General features: G+C 40.3%; 2 protein-coding genes across 2 annotated transcripts in view; both read left to right on the top strand.

Annotated features, from left to right (window-relative positions):
- Window positions 1–7,594, top strand: part of col27a1a (collagen, type XXVII, alpha 1a) — a 61,982-nt gene extending 54,388 nt beyond the window's left edge. Inside the window, exons 34-61 of the mRNA XM_070925077.1 lie at window positions 310–363; window positions 530–583; window positions 682–735; window positions 896–1,003; window positions 1,120–1,173; window positions 1,271–1,378; window positions 1,499–1,552; window positions 1,678–1,731; window positions 2,211–2,267; window positions 2,376–2,429; window positions 2,516–2,569; window positions 2,692–2,745; window positions 3,151–3,204; window positions 3,481–3,588; window positions 4,024–4,131; window positions 4,270–4,377; window positions 4,522–4,575; window positions 5,571–5,633; window positions 5,721–5,774; window positions 5,861–5,896; window positions 6,026–6,043; window positions 6,158–6,193; window positions 6,298–6,324; window positions 6,456–6,506; window positions 6,598–6,766; window positions 6,870–6,979; window positions 7,095–7,313; window positions 7,448–7,594. Of these exons, the coding sequence (XP_070781178.1) occupies window positions 310–363; window positions 530–583; window positions 682–735; window positions 896–1,003; window positions 1,120–1,173; window positions 1,271–1,378; window positions 1,499–1,552; window positions 1,678–1,731; window positions 2,211–2,267; window positions 2,376–2,429; window positions 2,516–2,569; window positions 2,692–2,745; window positions 3,151–3,204; window positions 3,481–3,588; window positions 4,024–4,131; window positions 4,270–4,377; window positions 4,522–4,575; window positions 5,571–5,633; window positions 5,721–5,774; window positions 5,861–5,896; window positions 6,026–6,043; window positions 6,158–6,193; window positions 6,298–6,324; window positions 6,456–6,506; window positions 6,598–6,766; window positions 6,870–6,979; window positions 7,095–7,313; window positions 7,448–7,594 (2,121 nt within the window). The remainder of the gene's footprint in view (window positions 1–309; window positions 364–529; window positions 584–681; window positions 736–895; window positions 1,004–1,119; window positions 1,174–1,270; window positions 1,379–1,498; window positions 1,553–1,677; window positions 1,732–2,210; window positions 2,268–2,375; window positions 2,430–2,515; window positions 2,570–2,691; window positions 2,746–3,150; window positions 3,205–3,480; window positions 3,589–4,023; window positions 4,132–4,269; window positions 4,378–4,521; window positions 4,576–5,570; window positions 5,634–5,720; window positions 5,775–5,860; window positions 5,897–6,025; window positions 6,044–6,157; window positions 6,194–6,297; window positions 6,325–6,455; window positions 6,507–6,597; window positions 6,767–6,869; window positions 6,980–7,094; window positions 7,314–7,447) is intronic.
- A 4,734-nt stretch (window positions 7,595–12,328) lies between these two features.
- cdk5rap2 (CDK5 regulatory subunit associated protein 2) overlaps window positions 12,329–19,939 on the top strand; it is a 31,259-nt gene continuing 23,648 nt past the window's right edge. Inside the window, exons 1-9 of the mRNA XM_070924378.1 lie at window positions 12,329–12,381; window positions 15,660–15,715; window positions 16,517–16,578; window positions 17,309–17,419; window positions 17,918–17,994; window positions 18,140–18,263; window positions 18,699–18,877; window positions 18,978–19,125; window positions 19,332–19,385. Coding sequence (XP_070780479.1) covers window positions 12,329–12,381; window positions 15,660–15,715; window positions 16,517–16,578; window positions 17,309–17,419; window positions 17,918–17,994; window positions 18,140–18,263; window positions 18,699–18,877; window positions 18,978–19,125; window positions 19,332–19,385 — 864 coding nt within the window. The remainder of the gene's footprint in view (window positions 12,382–15,659; window positions 15,716–16,516; window positions 16,579–17,308; window positions 17,420–17,917; window positions 17,995–18,139; window positions 18,264–18,698; window positions 18,878–18,977; window positions 19,126–19,331; window positions 19,386–19,939) is intronic.

Raw genomic sequence — 19,939 nt, 5'->3', positions numbered from 1 at the left:
AAGGTCACCGGTGTTCATCCGCACACGTGTATTGTGAAGACTAAATGATTAAATATGTGACATCTGTTGTTCACCCTACACCAGTGAATCAATAATGCCCTCTGATTGATTTAAGTAATCTGTCCAATTTAAGTATTTAACCCACATTACAAAGGTGTCCACTTTCTCTTTTTCTCTTTCATGACAATACGTAATGGAACTCACCCCCGACATAATGTTCATATCTAATGCCAAAGAGTCATTGGCTCTTAATTTTTGTCCAAAATCATTCAACATTTTCCTTTCTCCATCCTCTACATGTTTATAAAGGGTCCTCCAGGCAAGGTGGGGGAACCTGGACTGCCAGGCGAGCCAGGGGAGAAGGTTAGATTGAATATATTGTTGCCATTTTTATGTTCACCTGAAAGTTTAATATACCTATTAACTATTGCATGCCTAAACTGATCAAACTACATTTGTATCAAACAAATACACAAGAAAGAAAAAGCCCTGATGCACATGTGTATGTGTCTTTGCCTGTGTGTGTCAGGGAGCCATTGGACCTGCTGGGAACATCGGAGAGCAGGGACTAATAGGACAGCGCGTACGTTTATCAACATTGAACTATCAAATATTTTGCATTCCTAACAGGTGGAGTGGTCATTTCATTAACCTTTGTATCTGTTTCATGTGTGATAACAGGGAGAGCCAGGCCTAGAGGGAGAAGCTGGTCCTGCTGGTCCTGATGGAGCCAAGGTGACGTGTTCTCCCAAAACGTCCTCGATGTCATGTTATTACAATATGGAAACACCAACTCCAAAACGAAGCCATATACTGCACTAGTAATCTTAATCTTTTTGCATGTTTTAGGTGAAGAAACTTACATAAAGTCATGTTTTTATGTGTATATTCTCAGGGTGAAAAAGGCGACATGGGTCAGGAGGGTGACAATGGAGAAAAAGGTGAAACTGGGCTAAAGGGAAAGGAGGGCCCTCCTGGAAGTCCTGGACTCACAGGCGTCAGAGTAAGTGCTCTGTCTTTCTGGTCATATTCACACATACAAAATTGTTTGCAAACTGACTTTCATGGACTCTCAAACCCCACCTTAAGCTGTTTCTTAATTTTGTTTTCTCTCTGAAGGGTCCAGAAGGCAAACCTGGCAAAATTGGGGAAAGAGGCAAACCAGGGTCAAAGGTATTATCATCAAATCATCTCTGATGACAGTTTAATCCTTCAGAAACCAAAAGGATTCACACGCAGTGACATAGCTATTCTGTAACTTATCCTTTAGGGTGCCAAAGGTCATCAAGGTCACCTTGGGGAGACTGGGCTAGTGGGGAAGACTGGACCACCAGGTTTTGTTGGGCCAAAGGGGTCCAGAGGAACCATTGGACACGTGGTAAAGTGGAACAGTAATGATATAGATATTTATCATTCATTTTCATAATTAATTTGAATGCCGTCTAATGTTCTAAATTAAGTATTGTGTGACTGAAGACACAACATTTGTTCTCGTCAGGGAGCTCCAGGTCGAATGGGTCAACAGGGGGAACCTGGTCTTGCAGGTTATGAGGTAAGATTACCTTATTATAAGTAGGTGTCTGCATGTGGATGGACATTAAACATTCAACAAGCCTGTTATGGTTATTTGCATTTGGTGTATCATTTCACATAACATGATTTCTTGTGCCTTTACAGGGTCATCAGGGACCACAGGGCCCCATGGGGCCTCCAGGACCAAAAGGTGAAAAGGTACACTTCGTTCACTTTATGTGTAACACTGATCTCCTAATCTTCCTCCTTATCTTAAAGAACTCAGCACCTGTTTTGATTGGCCACAGATCACCTGAAAGTGGATCAATAACACCAAATGTTTTTCATCAAGCTACGAAATCCCAAAATGCACCTCTTTCTGTAAGCAGCTTGTACTGATCAACTTTGTTTTGATACCTCTGAGACGTCATCAAAGACAACACCACATTAATACATCATGGCTTTTATTTTACACAAAAGCAGAGAGAACGTATTTTACAAACATGGGAGGTTGTTACTACCTAACTCATCATAATCAGTCATGTGAGCGCATCTAAAAGAAAGCATACACAAAGTAAACTTTCCAACATATGTAACATTTTAGGAGATGTTTCAAAAGCTAGATACAGTGTACTGAAACATCAGGGATGTGTGTTTTATATGAAACATCTAAATGTTCTGTTGATTTTCATCTGCAGGGCGAGCAGGGAGATGATGGGAAAGTAGAGGGTCCTCCTGGTCCTCCAGGTGACATAGTAAGTCACACCTGACTTACTTTTCTCCCTCCTTCTACTGTTTGTCTGCTGTAAGGTTGCAGAAATCAAATCATTTGCAGTTTAGTCATATATTTTTTGTTTTATCAGGGTCCCCCAGGTGACAGAGGAGAAAGAGGGGAATCAGGAGATCCGGGATACAAAGTACGTACCATCACTCCAGGTGATTTTAAAATAATTTGTTTAGGTATTTGGGTTTATGAGGTTTATATTCTGTTACTCTTTCTCAGGGTCAAGTTGGTGTGGACGGAGAGAGAGGCAGGTCTGGAGCTCCTGGACAACCTGTGAGTGTTGAAACTTGTGATCTCATGCACAGTTCTGTCATTAAAGTCTGCATAAACAACCGGCAGGCATGCTCACACAGGTCGTCTTTATATGCATTCATTAACATAACTGGCAATTTCAGGGACAGCCTGGACCTCGCGGGCAACAAGGACCCAAAGGGGCCAAAGGAGAACAAGTAAGGACGTCAAAACAAAAACCTTTTGTGTGTTTGCTGTGTGTGGTTGAGGGTGATTGTGCCTCTGCGTGCAGACCTATAGTTTGATATGCAGCCCTATTTATTGTCTGTTTGAGTCCAAACCCTCCACTGTTCCTAGAAAGCTTTAGATACAGTATGTTCAAACTTTTATATGGTGTGAGTTGAGTGCCTTAGTAATTAACTTACGTAAAAGAGCATTGTTTAACACATTTTATTGACATTTGAGAAAGTTAGCTAATATAGCAGAGATCCAACAGAAACACCTTGTAATCAGCATTTTTTGGCTTGAGAAAGAAGTTCTACGCTGGGCAGTAGTACCTGGTTAAGTGTTACTGTAGGCCAGTGGCAGTGACAAACAATAATCAACATTTTCTTTCTCTTAAGGGTCAGAAAGGCAAACGGGGTCAGTCAGGACAAAAAGGAACCAGAGGACCAGAGGTAAGTCTTTGATTTTACATACATCCACACCTGCTTCAGTGATTTACAGTATTTCATTACAAAAGACAGATGTTTTGCATACTCTCAGTCTTTAAAAAATGTGTATTCATGACAAGAATACTTGGAAGTGAGGCATAAACAAAAGTCATAAATAGATTAAGCCAGACAGGAGATAACTGATTGTGCTAATTCACTCAAGTAAAGACAGATGAAAAAGAAGCCAGTAACACACACACAGTCAGTCTAGATTTCTGATAAGTCCTCTCTTCTCCTCAGGGTGGGGGTGGTCTTCCTGGTCCCAGAGGTGTGGTGGGCCGAGAGGGACAGGAGGGTGTGCCTGGAGTGGATGGAGTCCCAGGAAAAGACGGCAGTAAAGGCATGCCGGTGAGACAAACAAAGAAGTCTCTTGTTCATTAACCTAATTTTTCCTATTTACTGCTATAGCTTTATAGCAAAACAACAACTTGACGGTTTTCCTATGTGTATAGACTTACCTGTCGCGGTGCAAAAAGAAAGTTGGCGGGGTCATGAAGCTCTAAATGGTTTATCCCCTGTATGTAATCAGGAAAATGTAATGGCTTTCCATTAAATAATGAGATGTCTTGTGTTAAAAGTTGACATTTAGACCTGAGAATGGGGCTAGAACAAATCTTAAAGAGTACCCAAAAGGTCGTATCCTCTGGAGAGCATGCATGCATGAAGGGAATTTCATGGCAACCTGTAGATACGGACAGTTGGGCAGACTATTATTGAAATTTTAAGGCTTCAGTACCATCAGGACAAAAGTTAATCTGTCTTGCTTTCATAATATGTATCTAGGGAGAGCATGGTGATGATGGGGAGGTGGGTCTTCATGGCAAAGCTGGCTCACGTGGTAAAACTGGCGTTCCAGGACTCCCAGGAGATCAGGGGAGCGTTGGACCAAAGGTAAGAGTGAAAAGTAGTGCTTTTAGGCTAACAATGCATAAATAAATAGAATAACTGTGATGACATGCTATCGAGTGAGATATTACTTCCCATGAGTGATCTACACTCAGTCATTTGATCATGTCTTCATCAATCCAGGGTGAGCAGGGTCTTCGAGGTCATAGTGGACCTCCAGGTAAAAGAGGCTTCAGAGGTGGAATGGGACTGCCAGGACTACAGGGAGACCAAGGACCCAAAGGACAACCTGTGAGTGTCAGCCATAGACACATGCGCACATGAACATATGTAATATAGGCAATGACTTACCACATGACTTTGAACGATATGATTTCATGACATTCTCTTTTTGGAGACGCTGTATTTCTGATTGTTGACTAAATTCTTGCTCAGGGTGATACAGGGGAACCAGGATTTCCTGGAATTCTGGGAGTTTTTGGACCAAGGGTATGTTCAGCACCAAACACACACACGTCTTCCACAATCTGTGTGCACAAAAATACTATTAAAATGCCCACCAGAGCTACAGTAGACATTTCACACTCAACTACCCACACAGCCATTAAAAACCATCTGTGTCTTCATCTTCATCTTTAAAAAGTGTGGTGGTTGGTGCCTAATACAACAACCTGTTAGTAATTAAAATGGGGCATCTTCCCAGGAAGTGGATTATTCTCTAAATTCATTTCTACAAAAGTGTCTTTTTTTGGGATTGGGAGTTGCAACACCTGGCCTTGCAAAGCGGAGCTTGTCTCAGTGACAATAATTACGTTTGCTTGTGTATTCTTTGTTTTATGGTGTTTTACCATTACATAACTATATATATATATCCCATTTTACAGATACATCGAAGAAACTAACATTAGCTAATCTATAACTACTTAGTGTGGAAACACTGACAGTTAATCTGTGTGACGTCCTCAGCACATTGTCCACAAGTCTTTCAAAATGGCGGGCTGTTCTCTCTCATCACCAGACCCCATTTACAAACAGCACACAATGAAGCAAGCCAACAAATCTTCTCCTCACTTCCTGCCCATGACCTGTTTGTGTTGCTCCTTTCTGTAACAATCCCACAAACACCCGTTTTAAGAGCATGTGTGCTTGTGTGTGATTTTGTACGGTTTTAAACAATAACACAACTGCTAGTGTGAAGCGAAGTTTCCATCATGTACCATAAACACATTCCAACTTTGTGTCATTGAGTGGCAGTTCTGTTGTACTGAAATCACTACACAGAACCCAAAGCCAAAATCTGTTAGGACAGCTGGAAACATTGTCTTCAATATGGAAACAGTTAGTGGATGTCAGATGTTCCATGATGAGACATAGATATAGTTAGAGATACAGTAGGAGCTGGTGTGTAAAAACAGGTTACACGTTTAAACAGGTGTACAGAGTGCGTCATGAGTGTGTATAAATATGATCACTGCTGTTTTCAGGGGCCTCCGGGAGACTTTGGGCCCAAGGGCATACGGGGACCAAAGGGGCCGCAGGGCTCAATGGTAAGTAAACTAGTGATTTACATCACACTGATGAAATGGACTGAACCTCTTATTTCATTCTTTTTCTCAACTGTTTCTCTCTATCAGGGCAGAGGGGGAGTTGCTGGCCCTATGGGAATTATTGGTCCCAATGGAAACACAGTATGTATTATAGAGACTAAGATAATCTTTAACATTTCTCTCTGCTGATGTTCTACAGACAACTGACTGTGAACGTCTCTTTACAGGGTCCTAGAGGAGAGAAGGGCAATCGTGGAGAGAATGTAAGTCTTCTTGACTTCTTACCACATCTGTTCAAGTTTTTTACACTTTGTTTACATTGTCTACCGCATGAAAAGCAGATTTGATGACAATATACAGGCTGAAAATATGTCTTTTCTCTCTCTGAACAGGGATTGCAAGGCCCAAGGGTATGTTTTCATAGTGTGTCTTTTTCTGTTGTTACAAGTCATTTGTATTTTCTATGGGCACTTGATTGACAACATATTACCTCATCCAGCATGTGTGTTTTTCTTCTTTATTAGGGATCTGCTGGACCTCGTGGACCCCCTGGACTTCCAGTAAGTTTTCCACCATTATAAGTTTAAGCAAATGTCAAACAAACATAATGTCATATTCAAGTTGCATGATTCATTGTCTGAATAACTGCTTTTCTTCCCTTTAGGGCCCCCCGAGTATCCCTGCATCATTTGTAAGTCATGTTATTTTTGCTGATTTCATTACATCCAATAAGGCATAAAGTAGTTAAAATACACTGTAATGTGTTATCCAGAAGGATACAATGATACTGAGATATTATAAGATTTTGTTATTTCGCTGCAGAAAGAAGATGGCCTTCTGTTTATGGATTCACACACCCCACTCAGGACTGAGGTTAGTGGAGCAAGACGTCAACTTTACTCTGTGTTATTATGTCTTTTAATGTGTTGCAAACTGCACAGGCTCATCTGTTTTTGTCCCCCAGAATAAGCCAGTGATGGACCTGCCGATGCTGGACCAGGGAGCAGAGATCTTTAAGACCCTCCACTACCTCAGTAACCTGATCCAGAGCCTGAAGAACCCACTTGGCACTCGAGACAACCCCGCCCGCATCTGCAGGGACCTGCACAGCTGTGAACAGAAGTTAAACGATGGTGAGGGTGTGTGTGTGTGTGTGTGTGTTGTGTTGGAGACAGAGACGAAGACCAATTTTATGTTTGGATAAACTAATTATCCTAAATGTGTTTGTATTTTCAGGCACTTATTGGATTGACCCCAACCTGGGCTGCTCGTCAGATACAATAGAAGTCTCCTGCAACTTTACCGGAGGAGGACAGACTTGCCTGAAACCAATAACAGCATCCAAGGTATTTAAAACACAATAACAACCCCAATGACATCAGCAAAGTCAACAAGATTATAAAATATAATGTAATATATACCAGACTTGTTAACCAGTGCCTGTTCTGCCTGTTTGAGCAGCCAGCAATCAGCGTTGGTCGTGTCCAGATGAACTTCCTGCACCTGCTGAGCTCAGAGGCAGTGCAGCACATCATCATCCACTGCTTGAACTTCTCGGTTTGGAGGTCAGCTGAAGATCAGCTGGATGCTCGGGGGTCTGTGAGATTCAAGGCCTGGAGTGGGGAGGTGTTCGAGGTGGGAGGAGAGCTCGAGCCAGAAGTCATAGAAGACTCCTGCTGGGTAGGACCAACAAGATGTCACCTGGCTTTGTGCCCTTTAGTTGACATCATCTTGACTTTCAGACTTTCAGACTTTAAATGAATGCCCTAAATGTGACTGCAGGTTTTGGACTAAAAAATGTCTCTGGGTTTCAGATAAAAGATGGCCGCTGGCACCAGACCCATTTTGTGTTCCACTCCCTGGACCCCACCCTGCTCCCTGTGGTCGACATCTACAACCTCCCCAATACTACTCCCGGCTCACATTACCACCTAGAAGTAGGTCCTGTATGTCTCCTGTGAGGGCTGCAATGTAAGTTCTCTGAGCATGGAGGGATGGATCATCACCCATGCAGGCGTGGAGGTCGGAGCAGTCTCCTCCAATCCATGGCAAAACAATCCAAGCGAGTACAAGCCTCCCTCCACACAGATTCTGCTTCACTCTGCCAAACTCCCATTGGACTGCAGACATAGAGGGAGGAAGCACGGGGAGCTGGGGGGGACAAAGAAGAGCTGAGGACGAGCAGGGGAGTTCTTGCACTAATAGCTTCTCCATACGGCAAAAGCTTCTTCAAGCTCTTCAAGAAGGATCTCCATATGTACGCCTGCTTGGAGAAAAAAAAGGCTCTATGCCACACAATCTCTCTGGAACATTGCTAAGTGAAGGGAGTTCAAGGCCAAGTTAATCAGCGGACATTATAGTAACTTATTTTTTTAACTGTATACAGTCTGTATACTGAGTGTACTTTTTTTGGAAATACCAGGAATTCAATTCTGTTAGGAAAGAAGAATTAAAGTAATTGGGATCAGTTAAATGTACATATATATGTATGCTTATTATTAACTTTTATACATGTATATCTTATGTAAAGAAATAATCTTCAAGTGCAATAGAAAATGAGAAGATAATTTGATATTTTAAACGTATATGGAAGGATATTTCAGGGGTGCCATTTTATTTGCCTTTGGTGCTCGTCTCCTTGTGATCTTGCCCATGTGAATTAATCCAGAGGCAGGCTCATTTGCTTAAATCGAGCAGAAATCACATCTGTATTTACTAGTGTTCCAAGTGGGAAATCCTGGCTTTCAGTTTCCTCCCTAATGCGGGAAAACCAGTGGCACCCAGTCAGCTCTCAGTAATAACTTCTGAGGCCATACACTGATGCACACAAGCCATCCACATGGAGAGTCAGTGCATTAAATACTTGTTGCTATACTTATTACTCATACATTATTGAACCGGATGCCACTGAGGATTAGGGAGAATATCTGGAGATTAGAGGTCAGAGTGAAAAGAAGTATGGAGCTCTAGTTCTCAATAGTGTTTTATTACGTTCTCTACAACTGTGGAGTGTGAAATCAGTTTCTTGCTTTCTTACTTATGATAAAAGATAGGAGGGTAATAGTTATTACTTACTCAGCGCCACATGGGACCAGGAGTCTCTCCTTCTACCCCACTTACAGCAGACAGACTACAGGTACAGGCATTCCTTAGAGGAGAACTGAGCCACAGGAGAGAGGAGAGTGGGTCCATGATTCAAAATAAAAAAACCTGTCTTCCATCCCATCCTCTCTCTAATGCATGGTGCTAAGTAAGTTATCTAAGGTGCTAGCCATAGTGCTGTAATTACACCACTTTGCTAAAATATTCTGATGTTTATAGTGCATGCTTGCTTAGATGAATAAAAATAAAGTCCACGTAATATATTGCCATAGCTTCCATAATGCACTATAATGGTAATATCCCATCCAAAACGACATAGTTCCCTAATAGTCAACCATCTGTTGTTTATTCAAAACTGTTTTTGTTCGATGCTGCATTTTACAGAGATGCTTATCCTGATTGGAAATATTTTAGAGATAACTATAAAAACTCCAAGCAGATTTCCCCTTTTGTATCCAGTGTAATTCACAGGGTTTGAAGTATTTTTTAAGAATAAAGTTTTCTTTTTCTCTGTACAAAGCCCCCCCACAGCTGTATGTAATATTTTTTAGAAACACAACTGGTGGAGATAGTTTTAAATAAATAAAAGTTTCTTTGTTGTAGCTGGACACAAGTGTGTATAATTGTGCAAACCTTGCTGTATACAGTGAATCCCCTCTTGCTAATTTAATGTTATTTAATATTGTTAACGTGGTTGCTGACTGAGCAAATTTCTGTTGAAGCAATACTACTCTTTCTGACAACTTTATATATATCAGTTTGCCCAACTGGTCTTGGAGTTTATAGATTTTTTTTATGTGTAAATTTGGGGCTCCAGAGAACAAATTTATTGCAATGTTAATTATCTTTTATTTTTTTATTTTTTGTTATTTTGCTTTATGTTGTTTTTCCTCTATGATAATCAACCATGTACTGTACCAGGACTCTGTGCTATACTATAACTTGTGTTTTAAAGAATTATGCAAATATGTGAAAATTGTTTCTTCTTTTTGTAAATCTGTTGTAGACATTAAAACGAGCTAAGAATACCTCACATTTTTACACATGACTTGGAGCAAAGATTTTCTGTCGCCTTTATAATTAAAGCCTGTTTGGAAATATCAGCCAAATACAGTAAGTCATCAAACTCTGAACATTACCATTTCTGGTGCCAGCATCCTTTATCTGTCCACTGTTTATTCATTGTTCAATGTCCATTTGTTCAATAAAGACTTTCAATTTGTGTGTTGATTATTATTATTCAACTATTTGGAGACCTGGAATACCCACAGATAAAATACCTGATTTGTAAAACAAATTTCTAAATGACACAAGTATTTGAACACAGATTAGGAAAGATGCAAGAATCTATATGATAGGTCTATATTTCCGAGTCTAATAAGTTCCTCAAGGTACAATTAACAATTGTATTCCTTTAACATAATTTCACATTCTTGTTCTCTCAAGATCTTAATGGTTAAGGGTCTGAAATTGTGTCTCTATACACTCTACAGCCAGACACATCATAAGAATTGTTATGATGGCCAATGATTTCGCAACACAACTATGACATGGGCACTTTCATTTAACATTGCTGGATCATGTGACTGCAGACAGGTGTAACTTTTCCCACAAGGTGACAGATAAACTATCTCCAGTTGATTTATAGCTGTCACAGCAGAAGTATAGACCTCCAAGATCCAACAGAAAGCTCATGTCCCAATAGACTGCGTAAACAGTGGAGTAGCAAAGGAGTTAAGGTGGGGGGGGGAGGGCTTCACCTACTTCTCTGTCTACTACCCTGCCACCTCTAAATTAACCAGTACTCTTATGCTGGAATAAGACTTTATTGAGAATAAGTACCATGTGGGCACAATGTAAACAAAAAACTCTCTCTGCTCTTTTAACCACATTTTGACACACACACACACACACACACACACACACACACCACACTCTCTATGACAGGGCCACAAAATGTCATTGATATTGTACTTTATTGGTGAAAATCCCCTAAAACATTTGCAATTAATCAAATGACCAAAACCAACTGACACACAGTAAACTGAGGCTTTTGGGGCCTCAGACAGCTGCCCATATTGCTCAGTTGATAATCCTGCTTTGATTTAGCCAGTTACATGAGAAATGGGAGTGGTGGGTGTTTCAGAGAAACCCATAATGATGGTCATCATGATGTGCTTGCCTTCGGCATCGCATTTCAGAGTGTGTGTGAGTGTGTGTGTGTGTGTGTACAGCAAACACACACACAATGGTTCGAGGGCTGCAGCTTTGTGTAAATTAAGTACAATACCTGCTATAAGACACATCAGTTTGGTAGATGCAAAACTCACACGCTGCATCTGAGGGAATATGACATAAATATGACATGTTTATCAGCAAGATTAAATTTGATCACTGGCATCACTAAAGTTGTATGTATCTCAATAAAAGAATGACCATTTTACACCCTAGTTGTTAAATGTGAAACTGTACTCTAACCCGCCTGAAATTAAGAGTTACACCACTTGATGTCGCTATTGTTGTCTGGATAAATGTCATATGAGGCTGAACCAGCTGTTTACACCGCAGAAGTTATAGATGTCTCAGCCCTTTCCTGAACTTAGCTAAATGAGTGACAAAATACCCAGATGTAGTCATTACTGTAGACTGTATTCCCACTAAATGTTATAATTAGGCCACAGGATCAAATGTTAATTATTCCACGCCGCCATGCAACACACCCATCACACTCGCCACACACATACAAATTAGGTTTATGGTCGCAATCTTCGATGAATATGTCAGACACACACACAACTTTGACACTGCTTCTTCACATACAGCCAGAAAATGATCCAATGGCCAAATAAGTCCTATTTATTCACTTATATTTTGATGCAAACACATGGCACAAAGCTGTCCCTCTCTTTTAAGCAATGTGATTATGCTGCTTATTTATACTCCCAGTTTTGGTATCATTTATTATGTTACAAATCATCTGTCTGAGCGTGGTTATCTTTATATGTCAAGAAGACATGAATTATTGGGCCCACTAAATAAAAACACATCACTTTTTCTTAAAATGTGCTGTCACAGGCGGTAACATGATTACATGGCTCGATACCAAAAGTGCAAATTCTTCATCCGACAGCGTCTTTATTTTTGAGCCTCTACGTACCTCCCCAAAGTGTTTGTTTTGGCCAATCGCTTTGTCCCAGTATCCACCCAGTTTTATGATGCCTTTCTAGTACTCGAAAATTCTTTATTTTGAAGTCATAAACAATAAGCTTGCAATTAAGCATCATTGTGAACAAATACTGATATGGGGCTTGAAATATTCATGGCACATATCCTGTGTTGTTGTAGCTTTACATCGTCATATTCGTCTTTTTAAGGCATCTACTGTCGGGTTTCAGTCGTAAATTCAAATATTTCCTACATAGCTTGAAGGCATCACCAGTTTCCAACGTGCACAATGGTGACGTTTACCATATCATGATGGCGGTAGCCTGGACTATTTTGAATTCCGTCCCGCTTTTCGAAGTTAACACTACGTATAGTCAGTAAAATGTCTTGTTATTCTGGAGAGAAGAAAAAATAACTCAACCGCTATAATGGATTCGGTCGTGGGGGACGATTTGACGCTCCCCGTTGACATTAACGGAAGGTAAACCCACCAACGATAGCTAGCGAGCTAACGCTAGCTTGTAATAGCATTGCTTTACGTTATAGCTATCACAAATCCGAAATCAGTAACTAGTTACTAGGCCATGACTATTAACTGGAACAACACAGAAACACTCAGGTTGTCATGTCTTTGATATAACGTCAACGTTATACTGAATTGCGTTAGGTGTAACTTACCACCAGCAATTGTCTACCATTTTTATAACGTTAACGGTAGGTCTAGTGAGAAATTGACAAGTTAGCTAGTCTTGTTTATTTTCGTGGTGATAAGTTAGTAGGTCATCTGACGTTTGGATGAGCGCACACATCAAATGTATCTGCAAAATATCTCATCCAACTTAACATAATGTTGAAATAACAGCTAACTGAACTATCTGTAATATCAGTTTCGATAACGTTATTTATTTGGAAAAAGCTAAAGTTGCCCTAGTTGTCTAGTAATAAGCTGATGATCTTCAAGTTTAGGCTGCTTTTGTGTCTGCAGCAACATATTTGAAGTTATATAGTAAACTATTGGAAAAACATTATTCCTAGCACTGCACGAAATTTTGCTTTTATCATTAACTACATAACGAGCGCTTTATCGGAATTGGCAAAATATTTACATAAAAAATAATAACAGGTTTGTGCTGCTAGTTAACTCAACCCAAAAACAGAGACCAAAGTAGAAGACTTGGGGACAAAAAACAAAATGACCCATCCTTCGCTGATAAAGTGCAGTCGAATTGTTGCTGCAGAAAGCCTGTAATACACAGACAACCAGTTATTACCGTTATAAATCATTTTCAGCTCATTGGATGTTGCTGTGATATCACTGCGTTTGGTAGGTCGGCTTGTTGACCTGTCATTCACAGAGTGAAAGAAAGCGGAAATTATCAGAGCCAGTTTTTCAGCGGGGTTCAGACTGAAGCAGCGACGTCTCCCTGCTCTCTATTGTACAAAATGTGGAGTTAACATGTCGTTTTTTTTTTGTTTTTTTTTTTCCCGCGTGCTGTCCATGTCATGATAGAGGAGTGTGATTGTGGTAGGTGAACTGCGCATTATTAGCTCTGCTCATGCTGGATAGTGTTTGCTGAAAACAGCTAGTCTGTAGCTCTTTCTGCTCCACTGAAAAGCTAGTTGTAGCATCTCTGTGTAAGTTTGTTGTGTCCTTGGTTCGTGTCCTTTTTAAAAATGACTTAGCTCAGCTGAGTTCTGTGTAAAAGCGGTCATCCAGGTGGTAAACGTGCCTCAGTAATCCAAGACGTTAGTTGATATGTGCGGTGTGAATTACTTATTCGGTAATTCTGAAACCTGATTCACTTCACTCTTTTAGTTTAAAAAGTATGGCTTTGCATACTGTTAACCGCTTCAGTTATTGTTGTTTTTCATGAACTACTGTTATACTCATATGAGCATAGCTGCTTTCATGTTTGTCAATAGCAGTTGAACAAAATGAGAAGAAAATGAGGAAGTCAATGTTTACAGGCTCTTACATTGTTTCCACTGGGTGCAGTAGGGGGTTACTACAAATGCAGTGTCAATAACACTGACACAGACGTGTTTTAATGTCATCTGTTCTTTATGAGAGCTCATTTGGTTTCTATGGAAGTTGTTTCACATGTTTATGTTTGGAGCTTTTATTGTTATCATGGCTCTTGTTGCAGAGTGGTTCCTCTCCATTAATACAGGAAGGGGTTGTTTGGCATGTGAAACCTCAGTGATGCAACAATTGTCAACACATGTTTGATTTTCAGTGTTTTGGGGAGGGTTATTGTGCTCCCGCTGCTCATGTGCTTCATGCTCTATTTTCCACATTGCATTAAAGGTAATGTAGGACTACCTTTACATTTTTACTCTTTTCTTGTTGATCAGTGTCAAAAAAGCCAAATACACCAACTGTGATTCAATGTTGTGAAAGTCCAAGGTGGCTGAGTGATTCATTTGGCATTGTATCTTCTTTTCTCCTCTGTAATGTACAGAGTTATGTTGCTTCATGTTGATTAACTTTATAGTGTTGGTTGTCAAAAGAAAACAAATATGGGGAAGAGCTGTGTCATTATGGTTTATTGTTGCAGCCTGACAATGTGTAACCTCTATATAAAGTGTATTTCTAGCAGGGATATTCAGAGTTCCCAGAATCACAGACAGCCTGGAGAAGGTATGAAAGTGGACAAAATGGATTAAGTGTCATATTTGTCTGACTCATCTAATTTTCTATAGAAATACAAATCAGCAAATAGCAACGTTGTTGCTTTAAGTCTGAAGATGCAGTTCTGTTTTACAATAATATATATTACTAATTATTTTATAGTCATAACATATTTTATTGTTATGATACTAAGCTAAAGCACAATCTGCAAAGTTTTATAAACAAAGAACATAAAACAATATCAATATGTAGACATGAAATATAGACATCATGCTGGAACGGCTGAGGAATACACCAGAGAAGCAGCAGAGCGGCTGTGCTTCCACTGCTTGGGGAGGTATGGGTGGTAGTTATGCAATGCTGCACATTATATATTATTAGACACAAGGGTCAAGGTTAAGGGACAGGCAGTGACTGCCAGTGTTTAGGCAAGTCATTTCCTTCTTAAAACAGATTTGTCTGGAGAAATTTTAAACATGTGCAAGTGATACATTTGTGTTGTGGCATTACAGCCCCAGCTCCTTTTGTGTCATTGTGATCCAGATGTGTGTTGCTGATGTTCTGTGCATTGTGCCGTGTCTCTGAGTGCTGCCACTGTCCCATCACTGTGTGATGCTTAGCTGATCAGAGTCACAGTAGTCTGCTTGTCTGCCAAAGAAAGCCTTCTCCGTCCGCTGGCTTCTCTGTTTGCTCTCCTCCTCCTGTCTGTCTGCCTGAACATGAGAGCAAGGCTGCCACTGGCACATGGTCACGCACGCACACACACACACACACACACACACACACACACACACACACACACACACAGAAATGGTTTCTGCCAGAGTGGATGTAAATGAAGCAGAGAGTCATTCTTAAGCTATTTATGGAGCGTTCTTCAGGCTCAGTGGAACTGGCCAGCGTGAGTAATACATAAACACAGCGCATTTGTGTTGTTTGAATAACCATAATAATCAGTGTATGTGTGTACAATGAGCAAGGATAGAGAGCCGAGCTTGCTTTAGTTACTGTGATTTTTAAAAATATGAATTGTCGTTGTTGAATGTGGTGAAAATGTAATGGTGATCCCTTTTTCATATATCCATAGTAACTAGGCTGCATCGCTAACAAAATGATTCTGTCCCCAGCTGCAGACTGCCAGACTCTATAGATGCTGGAGAATATTCCACAGACAGCATGACAGGTACAGTAAGACTCTCTATTGTTCTCTCTTTGTTTTTTTTCATGCTCAGGTTGTGTCTCCCTCGTGTATTAATTAATACTGCTGTTGAATCGTTGCTGTGACCTCCCACAGTTGTGTCTCCAAAGCTGTGATAAGGGATTAGCTAGATGATGTTAATTAGCTAATCCTGTTTCTAATTCATTGTCAAGCTCTTGTAGTGTGCAAACAATATACTCAGCGCTAGAACAATCCAAGCAAGCTAGTAAACAACTGATTTATAGATATAGGTCAGCATCTGTGGCTTTCTGTCTAGTTGGTCATGTGGACAGATACAGAGACATCCAGGAAAAACACTGACAGTTCTCGCTACCTGTCTCTGACTTTTGCTCGCTCCTAGTTTCTTCTCAGTAGTTTTGTCAGATTCTAGATCCAGAAGATTATTTTATACATACATCAAAGGCAACAAGGACAAAAGTAACATCTCTCTGATTTAGAAATAAAATGTACATAAACAAGCAACCGATACAAGCGTGAGGAGTGATGGAGCTCTTCCTGTCAGGCTGTCAAACTGTGAATCAGGGGTTTGTGTTGTGAAATGTGTTGTCGACGAGTTATACATGATCAGCTGTGGGCTGCTTTCAACTAGTCTGAACAGGGGAGCTCTTCAGAAGCTGTCATCTCTGCTTTCTCATTTCTCTTTCTCTTTATCTCTCCAAAAGAAATAGCTCAGAGTTATTCTTGTAATCAGGGAAGAATTTTTATGCTATAGAGAACATAGTGCCGATCAAATGAGTGAATGTGTATCACTTTGTTGTTTTACAGCTCCGTCCTTCCCTGACAAGATGTCCCCAATCAAAGCTCTCACCATGAAGGACTATGAGAACGTGAGTGATTTTTATCAAGTGGCACGATGTCACTTCAATTGGAGTTGGGTTGCCAAAGCCAATGTTATATAACATATATGTTAACTTATAACTATTTATGCTATTAATTGTTAATAAATTGAATTGCTGAGCTTGTCAGTATGAGGTCATGTAGTCAACTTTACCCCTCCACAACAAACAGGGTATTATGATTTATTAAACCTGATCCTCAGTCTGACTAAAACCAAGCCACGCTGACCATTTATGGAGATTTAGTGATGAAGTGTGTGTGTAGGAGTAGGACTGAGATGGGCTGAAGCCTATATTTCAGCATTTGAGTGGAATGCATGATTCTTTTGGCTTGTGCTGCCTGGCTGGCTGCATGATTAGAGGTTTACGGAGGGGTCCAGACTTCTACCTCCTCCCTTTGACAGTCTACCCAACCCCCATTACCAGATGCATGATGTTCTGACCCTGCAGCACAATGATTCACAGTCTAATTCACACTCAAACACACACACAAGCACGAAGGCCTCCCTTCATTTTAACAATAACCATACACATGGTTCTTTTCTGCAATGTAAACATGTTGTCCCAGTGTTCTCCACATAAAGTGCTTAACTGCTGTTTTTCTTTGACCCAAATCAACCTTGTTTTCTTATCAATTAAGTAAAGTAAATGCATAGATTTAATTATGGGCTGGATATAGACTAGAATTCTTTAATACTTGTTGTTTTATTATTATCTGCAGCAAATCACAGCTCTGAAGAAAGAGAACTTTAACCTGAAGCTGCGCATTTACTTCATGGAGGAGCGCATGCAGCAGAAATGTGACGACTCCACTGAGGACATATTCAAAACGGTGTTGTATTTTCTTTAGTATGCAAAATGTGTTTTACCCTCTGTGTCTTTTTCATGCATTTATGTGGCCCCTCAGTGCCATAATGTTGCATGTGACTCAGTGTTTCCTACCGGGACTACTTGAGATCACAACTCCAACCACAACAACAGCTGGATTTTGTTCAACCAAAATCCCACATTTATGATCTTAGAACAGCCCTCTTGCCTTTTCATTGTTCTTTTTTTCTTTTTTTTGAGTGAGATGTAAGAACATTGGAATCTCCTGGTCTCATTAGGGCGGCTTGTGTTTCTCTTTTTTTCCCACTTTGAGAAGTGAAGTGTCATGTAAGAATGTTATCTTTATGCAGACACTCCAAGATAAACCTTGATGTATTCATTTGGTCATATTAACAATGCAACTGTCAGGGAGAAAACCTTTCCACTGTTTGTGCCAATGCTTTTGTGATAACTCCAGATGTGCAATATGTGCTATAATGGACTGAGTGATGTCTGTTTATAGAACATTGAGCTGAAGGTGGAGTTGGAGTCTATGAAGAGGGATCTGGCAGAGAAACAGGAGCTGCTCGTGTCTGCATCGTGAGTATCATCCCCTAAACAGTCCTACTGTGCTCAAGTTCAGTGTCAAAAACAAGATCTTAGTTGGCAGGAAGATGTTGTAGAATCCCAGTGGTAAAAATGTGCATGCGTGCTAACTTTATCTCCCCTTGTGAATGTTTTTCAGGAAAGCGCTGGAGAGTCTGGCTGGTCGAGAATCAGGAGAACCCCAGCGTTTGAGAGAGCAAGCTCAGAGAGAGATGGATGCACTTCGGGACGCATTCAACAAGAGGATAGCTCACCTACAACAAGTGAGTCAAAATATTATTGCACTAGAATTTGTATTATAAAGTTAGTGTTCAAATGCTTGTTACTTGCCACAGGACAATCATTTTGTGTTTCATCCCCAATAAAGGGCTTTCTCCTGCTGTCAGAAATCACAATAACCTATATCCCTGTCTTTAGATTGTTTGAATGGTCACATTAACCATATTGTGTTCATTTCCATTGTTAGTTTCACTTACTTTTATCATTGAATTGAACCCCACTCTTTAGTCTCATTTTTGTTGTCGAATCTCATAGGAAAGGTTTGTCCAAATTGTTCTGCTGTAAGACCTTAGTTATCTAGTATTCCGTACAGTAAAAAGTTATCCAGTGTGCGACAGTCATAACAATCAGCATTGGATTGCTGATCATGGTGATCATTTCTTTGATAGTTGTCACGTGGTCTTTTTGTGTCATGTCAGTGTCTACGAACGGCAGAGGAAGAGGTTGAGAATATGGCAGCCATTGCTGAGCAGGAGAAGCTAAAGAATATTAACATGGAGAAGCAGCTCCAAGCCCTGGGTCCACAGAGCACCCTCACCCCTGTCCCTGTCCCCAGCCCAGTCCAAGACTTGCAGCTGGCCCTGCAAGAGAAAGACAAGTAGGGACACAAGATAAACGCAGACACATTCATGCGTTTTATTTTCTCTGTATTAAGATCTTTAAGTATTTCCAATGTATATTTTGTTTGCTCACACCAGTATCATCGAGCAGCTTAAGGTCACTTTAGAGAACCAGGAGGCTGTGATCCATCAGAAGAAAAGTGCAGACCAACAGACAGATGCACCATCAGCTGACTGTGTTAAACAGCTATCTGATGCTATCGCCAAGAAAGATCAGGAACTTGAGGTATGACTTTCATATGTTGCTAAAGATATGTAATTTAGGAGCTTTCCCTCTGTAATGACGCCAAAATATATCAAATTATTTTAATTTAACTGAGTTACAAAATGTTTTATGATATTTGTTGTCATGTTTTCAGAAAACAAACAGTATATTCAGAGAATTTGAATTTGAATGAAAAGACATTTGAGTGACCTTTGACTGTTTCTCAGGCACTGAGGGATGAGCTACATAGAGAGAAGGACCAAACAAGACCTGACCATCAGGTTGGTGTGGATTTGCTGACTAAATCTCTGGTGATGTGCCATAACATGATTACTACACAATCACACTGACTTCTGGCTGATTTCTTAGACTCTGTATTTTTTGATTCTATCCATGTTTTTGATGTCTTTTGTTGTTTTTGTCTTGCCCACCAGACTTTTTTTCACAATCAGTGTTATGTCATTCTTTCATATTCTGTTTCTAGCAATAGTCTTGCCTCAAACCAAAAGCAACTGTGCATTAATGTGTCAAGTCAAACAAATCCAAACACTCACAGACCAACAGATGCACAGGGGCTATGTTCTTTGCTGTGCGCACAAAGCAGGCTCTATTGACTTCAGAGGATTGTCTATGTTGTTCTGTTGAACCACAGGAAATGTACTTTGGCAGGTTTCATGATTTGCTTTTTTCCTCTGTGTGCCTCCTGGTGCTGTTTTTTTTTTTTTGTCACCTGCTTCAGTAGAAAGCTAGGGTACTCTTTGTCTATTGTGGTAATCTTGGGGCTTGGTTGGTTTCACAATTGAAGCTTACATTATTATTACTACTTGGTGAAGGA

Source organism: Enoplosus armatus, chromosome 18, assembly GCF_043641665.1.
Source record: "Enoplosus armatus isolate fEnoArm2 chromosome 18, fEnoArm2.hap1, whole genome shotgun sequence".
Classification (NCBI taxonomy): Eukaryota; Metazoa; Chordata; class Actinopteri; order Centrarchiformes; family Enoplosidae; genus Enoplosus; species Enoplosus armatus.
Note: the sequence above shows the minus strand (reverse complement) of the source record. Positions and strands in the feature narration are given on the sequence as shown.